At 55.0% G+C, this 15,864-nt stretch overlaps 1 protein-coding gene and 1 long non-coding RNA gene across 13 annotated transcripts in view; both read right to left on the bottom strand.

Annotated features, from left to right (window-relative positions):
- Positions 1 to 345, bottom strand: part of LOC116461444 (uncharacterized) — a 3,479-nt gene extending 3,134 nt beyond the window's left edge. Inside the window, exon 1 of the long non-coding RNA XR_004246059.1 lies at positions 237 to 345. This is a non-coding gene — a long non-coding RNA (uncharacterized LOC116461444). The remainder of the gene's footprint in view (positions 1 to 236) is intronic.
- Positions 346 to 3,231: 2,886 nt separating this feature from the next.
- On the bottom strand, positions 3,232 to 14,173 carry CDC25B (cell division cycle 25B). Of its 12 annotated transcripts, XM_032143141.2 has the most exons (17): positions 13,499 to 13,995; positions 12,651 to 12,921; positions 11,625 to 11,758; positions 10,922 to 10,973; positions 9,043 to 9,084; positions 8,870 to 8,906; positions 8,506 to 8,628; positions 8,278 to 8,400; positions 7,984 to 8,118; positions 7,570 to 7,650; positions 7,272 to 7,448; positions 6,996 to 7,091; positions 6,392 to 6,454; positions 6,132 to 6,230; positions 5,801 to 5,934; positions 4,659 to 4,770; positions 3,232 to 4,518 (listed from the first exon to the last, which is right to left on the bottom strand). In XM_032143141.2, the coding sequence occupies exons 1-17, from the start codon at positions 13,521 to 13,523 to the stop codon at positions 4,378 to 4,380; spliced, it is 1,845 nt and encodes a 614-aa protein (XP_031999032.1). In that variant the 5' UTR covers positions 13,524 to 13,995; the 3' UTR covers positions 3,232 to 4,377. The 12 variants fall into 12 exon arrangements, 9 of the variants coding, with proteins under 9 accessions (XP_031999032.1, XP_031999036.1, XP_031999034.1 ...); XM_032143145.2 differs by lacking the exon at positions 8,506 to 8,628 and having other exon boundaries at positions 13,499 to 14,167; XM_032143143.2 differs by having other exon boundaries at positions 12,651 to 13,995.
- Between the last annotated feature and the right edge of the window lie 1,691 nt (positions 14,174 to 15,864).

Here is a 15,864-nt window from a genome sequence, read left to right as displayed (position 1 = left end):
AAAAAAAAAAAAAAAAAGGAAGAAAGAGAGTAGGGGTATATTCATACAGTGGAATAGTATGCAGCAATGAAGAATAAACAAACTCCTGCTACACAGGACAAAATAATGAATCTCAAAATCATTGTGCTGGGTGAAAGAAGCCAGACAAAAGAGTACTCACTGTATAATCTCATTTATAGGAAGCTCATGAACAGATAAAAGTAAATTACTGTGACAGAGGTCAAAATAGTAGTTACCTCTGGAGTGGGGGTAACTGGGAGGGAGCCTCCTGAATTGATGGAGATGTCCTACATCTTGAGCTTTGTGGTGGTCCCTTGGGTCTATGCTCCATGCTGAAGATCAGTGCCCTTGATGAAATGTCAATTATTCCTCAATTTTAAAAGAAAACCTTAATTTGTAAAATTGTCATGGCAAAAGTTACCGGGTGAACAATTCAGACAATGAAGTGGATGAAGATTCTTCCCCCTTCCCTCCAGACACTACTGTTCCCCCGACCAGCTCTCTGTACTTATGCCAGCCTCATGCAGCTCTCTAACCATGTGAGCTGGCAGCACGTGGTTGCTCGGAACTCCTGTAGGCTGGAATTCCTGCCCCACCCTGGCCAAAGCTAAACAACTTTTAAAACTGGCTGGCAGCCTGGGATTTTAAACTGCTTTCCTGCCTGATCCACTTCCCTTTAGCACATCCAGGAAGAAAGTTATAGCTTCTCTTGCTGGGGGGAAGGGAGATGAGACACCTCTGCCCCATCCCCCTGAACTTTCCATGGCAGAGGGGGTCCCAAGTCAGAAACTGAGAGGCAAGCCCACAGCACCCCCTTTCCCAGGCCCAGGCTCCTGCTTCCTCAGCAGAGATGTCAGCACCAGGGCCTTCTCTTGGGGGAAGAGGTGTCTCCTGGCTTGATCAATCCCCCCACCTCTCCCACAAAATGAGCTGAATACCTGCTGGGTGGGCTTAGGAGACATTATATCTAAAAGTGTCTACAGCATACTAATTGTCCCATGGCTGCAACTAAGACTCTGATGGTGAGTTACAATGAGGACAGATGTGGCCACAGACATCAGCACTTGGCACAAGGCCCGGGCATTGTAGACACTCAGCCCATGTTTCCTCCTCACCACGTGGCCTGATCCCGGAGTGGGAAGAGGACGCTCACAGCAGAAGTGAGGCTGCCCAGCCCCACCCGCCTGGAGGCTCTGGGACTAAGATGGGAGGTAAGGGGGGATAGGATACTCCTGGGAAGGCTGGAATGGCTGCTCTGCTTACGTCTTCTGTGTGCCCTGGGGCAAGTGAGTGCCTTCGCTGAGCTTCTGAAGCTGCTGTCCTCTGTGAAACCAGGAGGAAGGGTGGCTTCACGAGACCCCCTAAGCACTTAGGGTGGAGCAGGCACGCCAGCAGGATGACACCCGGGGCCCATCCTCTCCCCTCCTCCATCTCCCTTTCTCAGGAGTCTGCACAGCTGTTTCCCCTTTTCTGGGGCAAATCGTCTCTCACCAAATAAACGTTTGCCTTTCTTTTTTTTTTTTTTTTAATTATACTTTAGGTTTTAGGGTACATGTGCACAATGTGCAGGTTTGTTACGTATGTATCCATGTGCCACGTTGATTTCCTGCACCCATTAACTCGTCATCCAGCATTAGGTATATCTCCTAATGCTGTCCCTCCCCCCTCCCCCAACCCCACAACAGTCCCCAGAGTGTGATGTTCCCCTTCCTGTGTCCACGAGTTCTCATTGTTCAATTCCCACCTATGAGTGAGAATATGCGGTGTTTGGTTTTTTGTCCTTGTGATAGTTTACTGAGAATGATGTTTTCCAGTTTCATCCATGTCCCTACAAAGGATATGAACTCATCCTTTTTTATGGCTGCATAGTATTCCATGGTGTATATGTGCCACATTTTCTTAATCCAGTCTATCGTTGTTGGACATTTGGGTTGGTTCCAACTCTTTGCTATTGTGAATAGTGCCGCAATAAACATACGTGTGCATGTGTCTTTATAGCAGCATGATTTATAGCCTGCCTTTCTATCGCTGCCGGCTAGATGGAGGGGATTTCTGAAGCCTTGAGGTCCCTTCCCTCCCTGAGCACAGCTGAGCCCCAAGACCAAAACAACACCCCAATAACTCCCACCTATTGTGCCCTTGCAGAGGGCTCTGAACCAGGAGTGAAGACCAAGCTCTTGTGCATAAGAAACTTGAGAGAACAAGCTAGAGATAGGGCAGGTGTCCTTTAGACTCAGCATAGAGATCTGGAGTTCCCTTTTTCTGTTCTGATAGGAAATAGCCTCCATTTTCCCATCTGAAAAATGGGGTGGATAATCATTGCATCACCTACTTCACAACATAGATGAACTGTCTCACAAAGTGGTAATCATGCCTGACGTGTGTGCACTGTCAAAGACAGCACCTTATATATACAGATGCAAAGGAGTCCTTCCCATCGCACAGCTCCCATTTGTGTGTGGGGGGCTGGGAGAAGGGTCACCTGCAGTGGTATTCAGGGAGGATTTCCTCAGAGATCTGGGTTTGGCCTGTGCTCCCAGATTGGCCCTTTCCCAATTTCTTGAAGGAATGAGGCTGGGGAGGACCCAAATCTTAAAAGGCCATGCCAGTTTTGTTTTTTTTTTTTTTTTTTGAGGCAGTATCTCGCTCTGTTGCCCAGGCTGGAGTGCAGTGGCACAATACCAGCTCACTGCAACCTCTGCCTCCCAGATTCAAGAAATTCTTCTGCCTCAGCCTCCCAGTTAGCTGGGACTACAGGTGTGTGCCACCATGCCTGGCTAATTTTTGTATTTTTAGTAGAGATGGGGTTTCACCATATTGGCCAGGCTGGTCTCGAACCCTTGACTTTGTGATCTGCCCACCTCAGCCTCCCAAAGTGCTGGGATTACAGGCGTGAGTCACTGCACCTGGCTTTAAGTTTATCCTGAGGACAATGGGGAGCCACTGATGATCCTTGAGTGATGAGGTCACTCTTGCTTTTTGGTGCCGAGTTTAGGAAGGGCAAGCCTAGAAGTGCTTGGGAGGCCAGGTGAGGGGAAGGAGGGGTTGAATCCAGAGTCCTGGCAGGAGTCTCACCCAAGAGATGGAAGACATTGGGAGAAGAAGGGACAAGAGCATGAGGGCACCTTTCCAGCAACTCTTCCTGCCTCTGCTGACCCTGTCCCCTACCCCAATCCCGCAATTGGCGGGCTGCTGGGGTCTTGCCTAGGGCCCCAAAGGACACAATGCTGGTTTCTCAACTTGCTCAGTGCTTTATTGACCCAAAGCCCTAACAGATGACTCAGCAGGGCCTTCAGGCACAGCCCTGCCCCCATCTTGAGATTCAGAATCCAGAGGGTGCTCAGTCCTTGGTTTAGCTGCTTCTGTGACATTTCCTCTTGAATAGTTCCAAACCCTAAGTGTAAAGATTTTTGTCCACACAAATAGACACACATATATACCTGCTCCAGGCTGTCATGCTCAACAAAACACTCCCACCTGGTTTGGGTGTGCAAGGCACTGCGCATCCACGGCCATCCACCCATCCATCCAACCTTCCATCCATCCGCAACAAGACAGCAGCAAGTTCTGACCAGTCAGGCCCCAGGGTTCACAGCAGTAGGGGCTGGGCTTCCAGCAGGCTCACAATTCAGGCCTTAGCCCTTGCCCAGGGAGCCCCCCAAGGATAATAACATCCCTTTCTGGGGCAACAAAACTGGGACCGAGTGGGTAACTGATATTTGACAGGGGAACCTAAACAGTCTACGGAAGTGTCCTGAGATGGGTATAAAGTCAAACAGACCAAGCACACAGGTAACACTGAAATAGGAAAGAGTAAGAGCTTCTGTTCAGGCTGGAGGTGCTCATATGGTGGAACAGGAAAGAGGAAAAGAGAAAGGGGCAACATGGCAGACATACCACGGTTCCTACAGAGGTTAGGGGCAGCCCTGGCCCGGGAAGTACACAGGGCAGAGAGCTGACTCCCAGGCCAGGAAGGAGTTTAGCTCTGACCCATCCTCAGGAACCATGGCTCTCCCCCAGGTTTAGCTGACACACACACAAAGGAGCGTTTCAGGACACAGGAAGATGAAGGGTTAATCCTAACAAGGAAACAAGAAGCTCCTGGAGGACACAAAATACTGCCTTTAAGCTGGTAGTAACCCAACTTAACTAACTCAACAGACTGGGCTCTTCCAGGGGTGGGGGGGCACCAGGATATGGAAAATGATGGGATGCCACAGGGGAATCAGGGCTGGGGCAGACAGGCAGGACACCCACACCATCTTTCCCATGGATAGCACCTGAGGCCTCCAGCAGGCCCTCAGCCCGGCAGGCCCATAGGGCAGCTGGCTTCAGGCCTTGAAAGGCAAGGGAGGTAGCAGGACTGACACAGGCCCCTCACTGGTCCTGCAGCCGGCTACAGAGCTCCCGCCGGCTCCGCTCCCCAGCCCAGCTGCGAGTCTTGAGGCGGAAGGTCTTTAGCTCATCCTTGAAGGCCTCGTGGTTCATGGGCCGGTAGTCCTGGGGTTCACAGAAGTTCTAGGGCAGGACAGGAGGGGTCAATGCAGTGGAATGGGTAAGTTTGGCAGGGACTCAACCCTCCCACCCCCTATCCCATGGCTCCAGCCTGGCCAAGCCAACCCTCACACAGAGACTGTGGCCTTCCCCACCCACGCTACCGGGTGCTGAGGGAAGAACTCCTTGTAGCCGCCTTTCAGGATATACATCTCGGGGTAGTAGAGGCTGGGGTAGTCGTTGACAGCACGGTCTCGTTCCCTGATGAAACGGCACCTGGGGCGTCATAGGCAGGGTGTGGTCAGAGTGGGGCATGCAGTGGCTTGTACATCATGGGACCTATCCCCCAGGTCCCCTCCTTTGAGGGCCTTGGGGAGCCACAGAAGGCTTTAGAGCACAGGAACGTAACCACAAGAACATTTTTAGATCAGTCTGGCTACAGAAGAGGGTGGGGAGGTGGAAGGAAGGAGGTAAAATCAAGGGGATGAACTCTCCGTTTCTAGAAGGCAGTTGCACAATCTTTGTTAGAGATATCTGTGCCTGGACCAGGAAAGGAGAAGCAGGAGAGGAGACAAGTGGGCCAAATTCAAGGGATCCATTCAGGCCACTCCTGGACAAGACCCAGTGAGGATCAGTGGTGGGGAGAAGGGAGGAGGAGGACCCAAGACTGAAGCCAGTGCCCAGGCCCGGTGCCCGGGTGGAGGTGTGTGACACGTGCTGGGATGCCTGGAGAAGTTGGGAGGGCCGCAGGGATGCGACTCTGTAAGGGGCGTCAGGGTGCAGATTCCCACCACATGGATGAGGCCAGGCTGGAGAGCCACTAGCAGTCAGATGGACCAGTGGCAACCCAGGAGGAGGCAGGGGTGGGAGGACAGATGGCCAGGCAGAACAGGAATAGAGACAGAAGGAGCTCAGCCAGGGAGGCCCAGGTGCTGTGGATGCCAATGGAGGAGGTTGCAATGGAGACCTAACAGCACTGAACATGCGGAGGGTCAGTGTGCTGGGGACTGACACGGGGCCCTTAAATTTCGAGAAAGACACCGCTAGAGACTTGGAACTAGATTTTCTGAGGGTGGCAGTAATGGATGGGGGGTGGACATGAGGCTTGATAGGGAGGACAGTGAACGAGATGGGAGGCGGGTACCATGCACAGTGAAGCAGGGCTGAGGTCAGCTCTAGGCCATCAGATGGGACAGAGGAGGACCTGGACTTGCACCCCTGGCCATCTCAATGGTGCCAGCACCTGTGAGCCTGGGCAGGGAAGGCTGGGGCAGACACTAGCTGGCTGGGCGGAGCTGGGACTCACATGCGGGGCCCACGCTCAGATGAGAATTCACAGTGGAAAATGAGGATGACTCTCTTGTCCAGGCTACAGGGTGTGATGGGGCTCTGCAGCAGGAAGCTCTCAGCGTCGCGTTCCAGGGGCAAGTTCACCGCAGTCTGTCAGAGGAGCCAGAGGTCAGGCATAGCCCTGGGTCCAGGAGGCAGGCCCCTCCCCCTGCAGTCCCTGTCCTTCTCTTAGTAGGAACCCTCCCCATGAGAGGGGGCACGCGTCCTCCACCCATTCACCCTCTTGGCAGAGCAAGGACCTAAACCAGGTGGGATCTTCAGGGCCTCTCTCCATTGCCCCACTTTACCTTGATGTGCCCACCTTCATACTCATAGGGGTATCTGCAGTCTACAATCACAAACTTATCCACGATGTTGCTGAACTTGCCCGTCAACAGGGCCACCATCTGTAGGAGGTCATGGGGGTTGTTTCCAGCAGGTCAGGCTGGCAGCTGGCAGGTGGCCCTAGCCTGTCCTCTGGCCTAGTCCATACAGCCTGTCCCCAGGGAAGGTCAACAATGGAGCTACAGTCCCAAATGTGCCTAGAAAATGGGGCAACGCTGTTTACCGTTTCTGGTGAGATGTACTTGAGGTCTTGGTGCTTTCCATCTACTGTCTGTAGGAGGAAGGCCTGAAGGGAAGGGAAGGGAAGGGAAGGGATGCGGGAGAGAGGAGAAAGTTAAATTGGTAAGACCAGGAGCCTAAAAGAATGAAGTTTCATTCCCAAAATCAGAGGCCACACCTGCTTTGGCCTTCAAATTCAGTTCTGGTTCCCATGGCAACTGAGAGGCGCCTCTTGGGTCTGACACCCAGGGAACAACCTTCCAAGGGGAAAGAGAAATGAAAAAGGGAAGTGGAAGAGATGAACTCCACACTCTGCTCCCTACTCTCTGCCAAGCCCGAAGGTGAGACATGAGGGGGTTCCAAGCTAGGTATGAGCTTGGAAATAAGATGGCGATGCAACAGATGCCTGGACTGACTTGAGGTGGAGTCAGGAGACAAGGAGGGCCAGAGGGAGGAGTCTGTGTGAGAACAAAGGATGAAAAGATACAAAGGACAAAGGAAAGGGGGGCTCCAGGGAGAGAGGGAGGAACCCAAGCAGCCCCTGGGCTAGAGGACCACTAGTCAGTAAGAGGTCAAGCCCCCAAGGGGCCCTTCGATGCTGCAGGTACCTTAGAGTAATCTCCAATCAGCTCTCGGTGGTCACTGTCCAGGAGGTTCTCGATCTCATCGTGACACAGTGATTTTGAGCGGAGGACGCGGGCTTTCTGGAAAGTGAGTCAGATGGAGGCCAGGGTCAGGGTGGGGCTGTCCCTCTGTGCTCTGCCTGACTGGTACCCCCTTTCTCTGCCATGCCCAGGCTGCCGCCTGCCCTCTGCCACAAACTTAGCCAAGGGGGTGGCTGCCCAGGTGCATGCCAAAGTGGACCCCAGGAGGAAGGCACTCACAGGTTCCTCAGCCTCCTGCTGCTCCTCAGGAGGGGTCACGCTCCGCTTCCGCTTATTCTGCACGGGCGTGTCCCTGTCCTGGGGCCGCTCCAGCCTCTTGAGGATGGGCCGGATCACACTGCAGGGCATGGACGGAGAGCGGAAGAGCCGCTGGCACTTGCTGTACATGACGAGGTCCTGGCAGGGACAGCAGGTTAGGGATCAGAGTGCCCAGGCCCCACCCCGTCCCTCAAATCCACCGGAGAGTAGGATGGACCCCATGCCTCCAAATTCGGAGGGGGCCACCCCAGAGGCCCACCTGTTCCTCTTCCTTTTCCAAGGTCTTGACCAGTGGGGCACTAATGAGACTCTCCATGCCTGGGGGAACTGCATCATCGTCCTGAGGCCAGATTAGCAAGGACAAGATCATACCCACAGGCATAGGCCAAACCCCTCCAGTCCCGGAATCCTCCAGCACAGCCTTCCCTGTTTCCCTGGCAAACTCCAGGTTGGGGTGAGAAGCTCCCCTACCTCCCAAACCTGCCCTCCACTGTGGCACCAGACACTGGCTCTTCTCTCATTGGCCAGAGGTTAGGCTGTGACTCAGTTACCTCAAATTCTTCTTCTGACACTGGAATGAGGTCTCGGTCCTGCCACGAGGGCTCAGAGTTCTCTTCTTTTGGGCGAACCCAGGGAGGGGGAGGTAGGGGCCTGGTGGGACAAGGCTGTTTACCTTTAAGTCACTCTCTAGGATGTCCACAAATCCATCATCTTCCTCAGTATCCCCTTCTACAGGGGTCAGAGAGAAGCGACCTAGGGCCAAGGGGCTGAGCTCCTCCACTTCCATCTTCCGCTCAGGACTGAGACACTGTCCACATGACAGACAGACACAGACTTAGAGGTGGAGATAGTTCCTGCCCCATCCTCCTGAGGAAAAGTTCCCAGTGCCTGGGGGTTCAGGGCCACCCTCCTCTTCCCCGAAGCTGCATCCCCAGGCCCCTCCCAGAGGTCAGCTCTCTGGATGTACCATCAGGTCAGGGGCCGAGCTGGGTCTCTGGGCAAAGGCTTCCCTGCGGCTGGCCCACTCTGCCAGAGCATGGGTGGAGCTGGGATGTGTGGGCTTCCATGGCATCTTGAAGACAAATCCATCCTGCAGCCAAGATGGGAGAGGAGGGTCCTCACATGCCAGGGAACCACCCCAGCATGCCCCCTCCTCTCCCTGGAGAGCTCCCATCCCGGCCTTCCAGAAGCGCACATTCTCCTTGTCTTCCCCAGAGCTGCTGGCAGCTCCACCGCCCGCCTCGCTCTTCCTCCGGCCGTTGGGTGCCTGGGAGTTGGTGATGTTCCGAAGCACGGGGCTGTGGCCCAGCAGCCTCACCTAGAGAGCCAGGCAGGGCGGCAGGCAGAGGAATGAAGGCTGTATTCCTCCGGCACCAGCCCAGGCCCTACCTTCTCCACCTCTCCTCCAGTTCCTCCCACTTACCTATCTACTTCTGAAACCCCATCTCCCACAGCCTGCCTGGGGACACCCAGCTGGGTGATCCCTGGATGCCTCCTGCTCATCTACCCCATGCCTGGCCAGCATGCCTAAGCCTTAGTCAGGCCTCAAAGACACTCACCGGCATAGACTGGAAGCGTCTGATGGCAAACTGCTCACTACAGGAGGAAATGGGAACAGGTGAGAGCTGGGAGAGGCAGGGCAGGGACCGAGAGCATGCAGCATGCCCTTCCAGAGCCCTGTGCGTCCTAGAGGAAAGCTTGTGGTAGATGGAAGAGGCCCAGGAACACTTACTTTCGAATGACCCGGCTGGCTGCCTGGATGGCCTGTTCAAACCTAGGACAGAGAAGGGTCCCATGCAACCCATCCTCCCTCCGCACCCATCACCCACCCCAGCACCAGGCCCCCAGTCCCCAGCACCAGGTCTCCAGTCCAGGGGGGAGTAAGGGCAAAGACAAGGGCCAGGGCTCAAGGCAGTGGAAGGGGTGGGGTAAGAAGAACGCCCACCATCAGGGGGCCCAGGTATTGGGGAGGGGGGAGATAAAAGGCAGGCTGGAATTTTAAAGGCTGCCCTGAATGAAAGCAAGCCCAGAGAATGGCAGTGATAGAGACAGCTGGGGCAGGTCACAGGGTCAGGGAGGCGTCACCAAGGCAACAGTCTCACCAGCCTGCACCAGGCCTTCCACCTGTATGCAAATCACCTCAGCGGGGCCATATGGCTGCCAGGAAAGGCATCCATCCATCCTATGATGATAGGCCAGGGGCACCCAGCAATGTGGGTGTCTCCAGGGCCTGGACAACAGCAAGGCTAGGCTTCCTCTCCCCTGTGAGGAGCTGGCCTGGCTCCCGGTCCTCCGAGGACTGAGGCCTGCTTTAGGGCTCCCCCAAACAGCTCCTGTCTGATACGGTAGACCCCCTAGTGACAAACGTGCAGGGTCACATCCTCTCCTCCCTCCTATGGAATTTTCCAGGACCACCCCCTCCTGTCCCACCCCCTCCTCCTGCCTTAGAAGAGGCCAGCAGGCAAGGAATTCCAACACATGTTCCCTCTGAGGCCCCGCCCCCCAGCCATGTTACAGGAGACCACCTGCCACGCGGAGCTTTTGTGTATCTACACACACATACACACACACACACACACACACACACAGCTTCTTTCTGAGAAACTCTGTATAACTGTCAAAGCAGGTGCAGGGAAGGGAACCACTCAGGGATAAAGTGGAGGATGCCCCCCTGGGGGGGGCTGCTGTGCCCAGCCAACTTGGCATCAGGGATGACCAATTTCATTGGCTTGCACGTGAGCCTCGGGGGTAGGGCAAGACTGCTCTGTGCTGCCACCAAAACCAAGCTGCAGTCCCCCAACCCCACCCAATCCTCTCCTCATTTCCTGTTTGTGAACCGATCTGCAGCCCAGCCCAGTCTGATCAAAGGCAATGGGAGGTAAGACAAGTCACTACCCTAAATCCAAAGCCACAGTCCCCAGCACAGGCCAGGGATGCCCAGCTGTCCTTATTAATGGCTGGCAGCTGCTCCGCTGCTTGGGCTTTAACAACTGGACGGGAACAGCTGTGCTCTGGAAGACACCACCCATGCCCACAGCCAAGGAGAAGGTCTGTCCAGGCCAGAGCCCACCAACTCTCTCTCCATTTCCTTGCACAAAGAGCCTAGACCAGGGCTGGACAGAGGGTCAAGTGTCATCGAAGTCAGAGGTTGCTGTTCGGCCAAGAGCCAAATCAACCTGCAGGCAACTGTGTTTTGTTTGGCCTAGAGTGAGTTAAAGTTTTGAATTAGTTGGATCATATTTTTAAATTGTAATATTTCTCAGAAAAAAATGGGTATAGGCAAGAAAGAAAAATGGGACATACGCTGGGCTTGTATTCCTGCAAGACATGGGCTGTAGTCTAGTATCTGCTCTCCCAGTGGCCACTGTCCCCACTATCCCTGGCCCTGAGCCCACTCTCGATTGGCTCCCATGAGAGCAGATCCTTCTCTGAGACAGGGAGCAGAATGCCAAGGCCTAAGAAGGTCAGTGAGCCCCCCGGCCATGGGGATCCTGAAGCCACCCCATGGTCTGTCTGCTTTCCCAGGCCTTCTCGGTGAGTTTATGGTAGAAGTAGGATTCTTAAAGACAGGTGCTGAATGCTTGGTAGTACACATTCCCTTCTCTACTCACATCTGCTCTGCCATCTGGGGGTCCATAGGGCTGGGGGAATCCATGCAGAGACCTGAGGGGACAGAGCACCTTGGTTTGAAATTAGTGAGTGGCACTTTCTGTATACTTTCCCCCACCATGTCCCAATAAGAAAAAAAAAAAGTTTCTAGTTTGGACTTTGACACATTAGAAAATGAAACAAAAACCCAACCATGGACCCTGAGAGCTGAAACATCGTCCCCCAAATGGTCCAGGGCTCCACTCCCTGTTTACTATGGAAATTCCTTCATATCCGTCTTTAAACCACAATGCTCGCTAAGCATTTTTCTTGAACTGGTTTAAAATAATTTGTTCTAGAAGAGACAACAGATTTTTAAAGAAGAGGTTATAGGCTAAGAATGTTCTAAAGACCAACTCTCAGCCCTGGGTGCTTCCCAGGTAGGGCAGTGGTTTAGGAACTTTGGTGCGTGGTTTTACATAGGTAAGATGTCATCTCCGTAGAGGGCCCCACCCTCTCATCCACTCAGCCAGTCCATGTTGGGTGTGGTGAGCCCAAGAGGTGTGTCTTCCTTCCATCTCTGTGGAGGGTTGGGGAGAGGCTCCGGGGCCCACCAGGTTGTGGGGAGGATTGTTAGTTTGATCAGCAGGGAAATTGGGAGGCCCAGGCAGCCCCCACAAACTCTCCTGGCACAGGCAGATCTCTCCAGACTCCCCTGGGCCTCACCTGCATCAGAAGATTCGGAGGATTCAGACGTCAGGGAGGATTCGGATGCCCGTCGAGACAGGGAGAGGCGCGTCAGGCGGCTGCGGCTGCGGCTGCGGAGGAGCAGGGTCCCTACCTGACTCTTTGGGGTTTCGCTGGGAAGGGAGCAGGGACCCGGGAAAGGAGAAAGGTAAACGTGGGGCTCAAGACCTGGCTAGCCCACGTTCCCACTCCCTTGCTGAGAAAAGAACTGAGCGAAACACTACACTGGGAAAGCAATGGCCCCGAGGGCCCCCTCTTCTCAGGTCAAGGCAGTTTCATTCTACAGAGGCCCTAAAGGGTCTTCTCTTTGTTGACTGGTTTAGGAAAGGTCCTCCCAGGTGCAGGGGAAGGTGAGCCCAGGGTGAGAGCAAGGCGGCCTGGCTGGAGGCCAGCCTAGGGGTTGGTGGTCTAGCAGAGCCACCCCAGAGAGCCTTCCCCTAAACTGTCAGACCCCCACCTTTCCAGGACCCTTCCTGAAGGATGGACCAAGACCAGGTTCTCCTACTGGAACAACCCAGCTCTCCCCTTGCAGACTTACGGAGCAGGATCAGTGTTTAATTAATTGCCTTAATTCTGGGGGCAGAATTGGAGTGGAGGGAGCAGGGGCATGGATGTGTGAGTGCTCCACGGCTCTGCCACCCTCAAGTTCCCTCTCCAGGCTTGGGATTCCCATCCTGGGGCAAAATGGTGGCTATCTGGGCAGAGATTAGGGAGGCAGCGTGGTGGAGGCACAATGAGGGAGGAGGGAGTGAGGGGAAAGAAGACTTGGAGAGGCTTGTGCAGACTGAGAGCAGGTCACCTGGAGGGTGTGGGGGGCACAGCCCAGGTCTCACTTCCCATGTCCTGCGCCCCTATGAAGGAACAAGGGTGTACCTCTCCACTGCCCAGGATGCCTCCCCGGGACTCCACCTCCTGGATTCGACTACCATGCCCAGTTCTCCAGGAGGCCCAGGACTCCAGACCGAGCCTCTCACCCCCATATCCAGCCTCCTTGGGGTGTCCTACCTGCCGAGCCCGGCGAGGTCGTGCATGGTCTGGGTGAGGGTGGTGACCGGCGAGGAAGCGGCCGCGCGCACCGGAGACCCCAGGAGGCCATGAGATCCCAGCAGGAGGCCCGGGAGGTGGCCGGGACGCTGGGCGCCACCGCACACGCCTGCTGGACTGAGAGCCGAGCCTGGCGCGGGCTCCGGCTGGGGCACCTCCATCGCGGCGGGGCCGGCAGAAGGCTGGCTGGAGGGCCGGGCGCAGGGCAGCCAACAAACGCCGGCACAGCTGGCTGGGCCGAGGGAGGCAGCGGGCGAGGGATGGGGAGGGAGGGAAGGAGGGAGGAAGAGCCACAGGGTCAGGCGCGAGGGAGGAGAGGGATGAAGGGAGGGCGGGGGGCGAGGGACGCGGGGCTCAGGCACCAGCCTGGGAAGCCTCTAGTTGCAGCTGCCACTTCCACCTCCTTATATATTCGAAAAATAACAGCAGCCGCGCCGCCAGACGCCACCAATGGGGTAGCGGGTTAGATGAGGGCGGGATTGAGGGCGGGGCCCGCAGGGCAAGAGGCGCGGAGGCTGGATTTCCAGGCTTTGGGTGGGCCGGAGGAATTAAGATTTATCCCACACCCTCTCACATCCCCCTGGCGCGAGGATCCTGGCCTCCCAAAATCCGCCTCTCGCGACATGGTTTGGAGCTCCACACTCCCAAAGGCAGCAGCAACGCCCTAGGGTGGCCTCCGCAGGACCCCCCGCGGCATGTCGTCACCTGGGATCACCGCTAGGGACGGGGAGAGGCTCCAACCGGCTCCCGGAAGTTTGCTAAACCCAGCTGGGCTGTGCGGTCTGCGTTAGATACCCCATTTTACAGACCTGGACGTTGAGGCGTGAAGTTCATTAACTAAATCAAGGTCACGCGGTTGGGCAGGCGGTGGGCCAGGATTCGCTCGCTCCAGGCGCCTCTGACCGCGCAGCCTCCCCGCCTCCGCGACTGGCTGCCCTGAGCAGCAGCAAAACGTCATTCGCAGGCGGAGCGCCTAGCGTAGGAGGTGGGAGGGCAGTGGGGCCCCCAAGCGGAACTGATGGGCGCTTTCGGGGGACCCCAGGTTAGATGTTACCTCAACCGGCCCAATTTTCGCGGCAGCCCCAGTAGAGGCTCTAAACGGTGGAACTAGGAATGGATTTCCGCGGCTGGGAGTCGAGGAGGGTGTCAGCAACCAGAGAAGCGAATTAAGTATCACGCCCATTGATGATTTGGCTAACTTGGTGCCAATGGCACCATATTATTTAATTGGTGTTTCTTTGATGACCAGACCAGAGAGGCTGAATTTGTCATTCGTTTTAAGCGGAGCATCTTCCAATTATCTTTTTTTTTTTTTGAGATGGAGTCTCGCTCTGTCAACCCGGCTGGAGTGCAGTGGCGATCTCTGCTCACTACAACCTCCGCCACCCGGGTTCAAGCGATTCTTCTGCCTCAGCCTCCCGAGTAGCTGTGAGACTACAGGAGCGCGCCACCATGCCCAGCTAATTTTTGTATTTTTAGTAGAGACAGGGGTTTCACCATATTGGCCAGGCTGGTCTCGAACTCTTGACCTCGTGATCCACCCGCCTAGGCCTCCCAAAGTGCTGGGATTACAGGCATGAGCCACTGTGCCCGGCCCATCTTCCAATTATCTAAATGCCTTCCAGCCCCGCTAGTTTTCCAGGCCTCTTGTTCCAGGAGGCTGCACCCAAAAGCCAGTGGGTAGTGAGCAGCTTTCGCATCCCGTCTCCCCAGGTTAGAAGTGGCCTCTGGCTGGGCGGGTGGTGGTGTGGGGGGCGGGCTGCAGCTCAGCAAGGCAGGAGCACCCCTTCTCGTGCAGTCCCAGCCACCCGGACCCAAGGTGCATTGGATGGCAGTGGCAAAAGGGAGGGCCTGGTGCTGGGGGGCTGAGTGGGCCAATGCATCTGAAGGGGAGGGGAAGACCCCAGCCCCACCTGAGAGGGGTGGCCAAGGTGGGAACCGTGACCTTTCCTTTTCTCTACATTTTGCCTAGCTCCTGTGCTGTGCAGAGGGCTCTGCAAGACTGAATTTCCGGTTCATCCTCCCTGGGTCAGGGGTCATGCCCTGGACCTCCAGCCACTACTTCCAGTGAGGATGTGACTGCCCTTAGTGCCAGGAGGGAAGGGGGAAGTGCCCTTGTGAAGCCACCCAGCCCAAAAACCAGAAATAAAACTGCCCCGAGATTTGCATTTTCAAAATAAACACAACAGGTATCCCCCCACCCCCCACCCAGCCAACATACATCTGCACAGGGTGTGTGTGGCAGGGCAGGCATTATACTATTGAATCCCTTGAAATTCCACAGTCAGGTCACCTCTGGGCCAGTGAGGGGGGAGGTGGGCAAGACCACAGAGGGGTTCTGGGTTTTTTTGTTTGAGATGGAGTCTCGCCCTGTCGCCCAGGCTGGAGTACAGTGGCATGATCTCGGCTCTCCGCCTCCTGGGTTCAAGCGATTTTCCTGCCTCAGCCTCCCGAGTATCTGGGATTACAGGTGCCCACCACCATTCCTGGCCAATTTTGTATTTTCAGTAGACACAGGGTTTTGCCATATTGGCCAGGCTGGTCTCAAACTCCTGACCTCAGGTGATCCACCCACCTCGGCCTCCCAAAGTGCTAGGATTACAGGCGTGAGCCACTGTGCCTGGCCCACATACATAATTTAAAATATTATAGTAGCCACATTTAAAACAGTAAAAAAGAAACATGAAATTACTGTAATATTTTATTCAATGTAATGTATTCAAAATATTATTCAACATGTTATCAATATAAATTAATGAGATATTTTACATACTTTTTTGGATACCAAGTCTTCAAACCGTAATATGCATTTTACACACCCAGCACGTCTCAATTTGTACTTGCAACATTTAAAGGGCTCAATAGTGCTGGCACTGTGGCTCACACCTATAATCCCAGCAACTCCAGAGTCTGATGCAGGAGAATTGCCTGAGGCTAGTAATTCAAGACCAGCTTGGGCAATATGGTGAAACCTTGTCTCTACAAAACATTTTTTAAAAACTTAGCCCGGCGTGGTGGCCCCTGCCTATAATCCAAGTGACTCGCTGGGCGCGGTGGCTCACACCTGTAATCCCAGCACTTTGGGAGGCTGAGGCAGGTGGATCACAAGGTCAGGAGTTTGAGACCAGCCTGGCCGACATTGTGAAAACCCGTCTCTACTAAAAATACAAACATT

Source organism: Hylobates moloch, unplaced genomic scaffold (assembly GCF_009828535.3).
Source record: "Hylobates moloch isolate HMO894 unplaced genomic scaffold, HMol_V3 SCAFFOLD_21, whole genome shotgun sequence".
Lineage (NCBI taxonomy): Eukaryota > Metazoa > Chordata > Mammalia > Primates > Hylobatidae > Hylobates > Hylobates moloch.
This window is presented reverse-complemented; position numbering and strand designations above follow the sequence as displayed.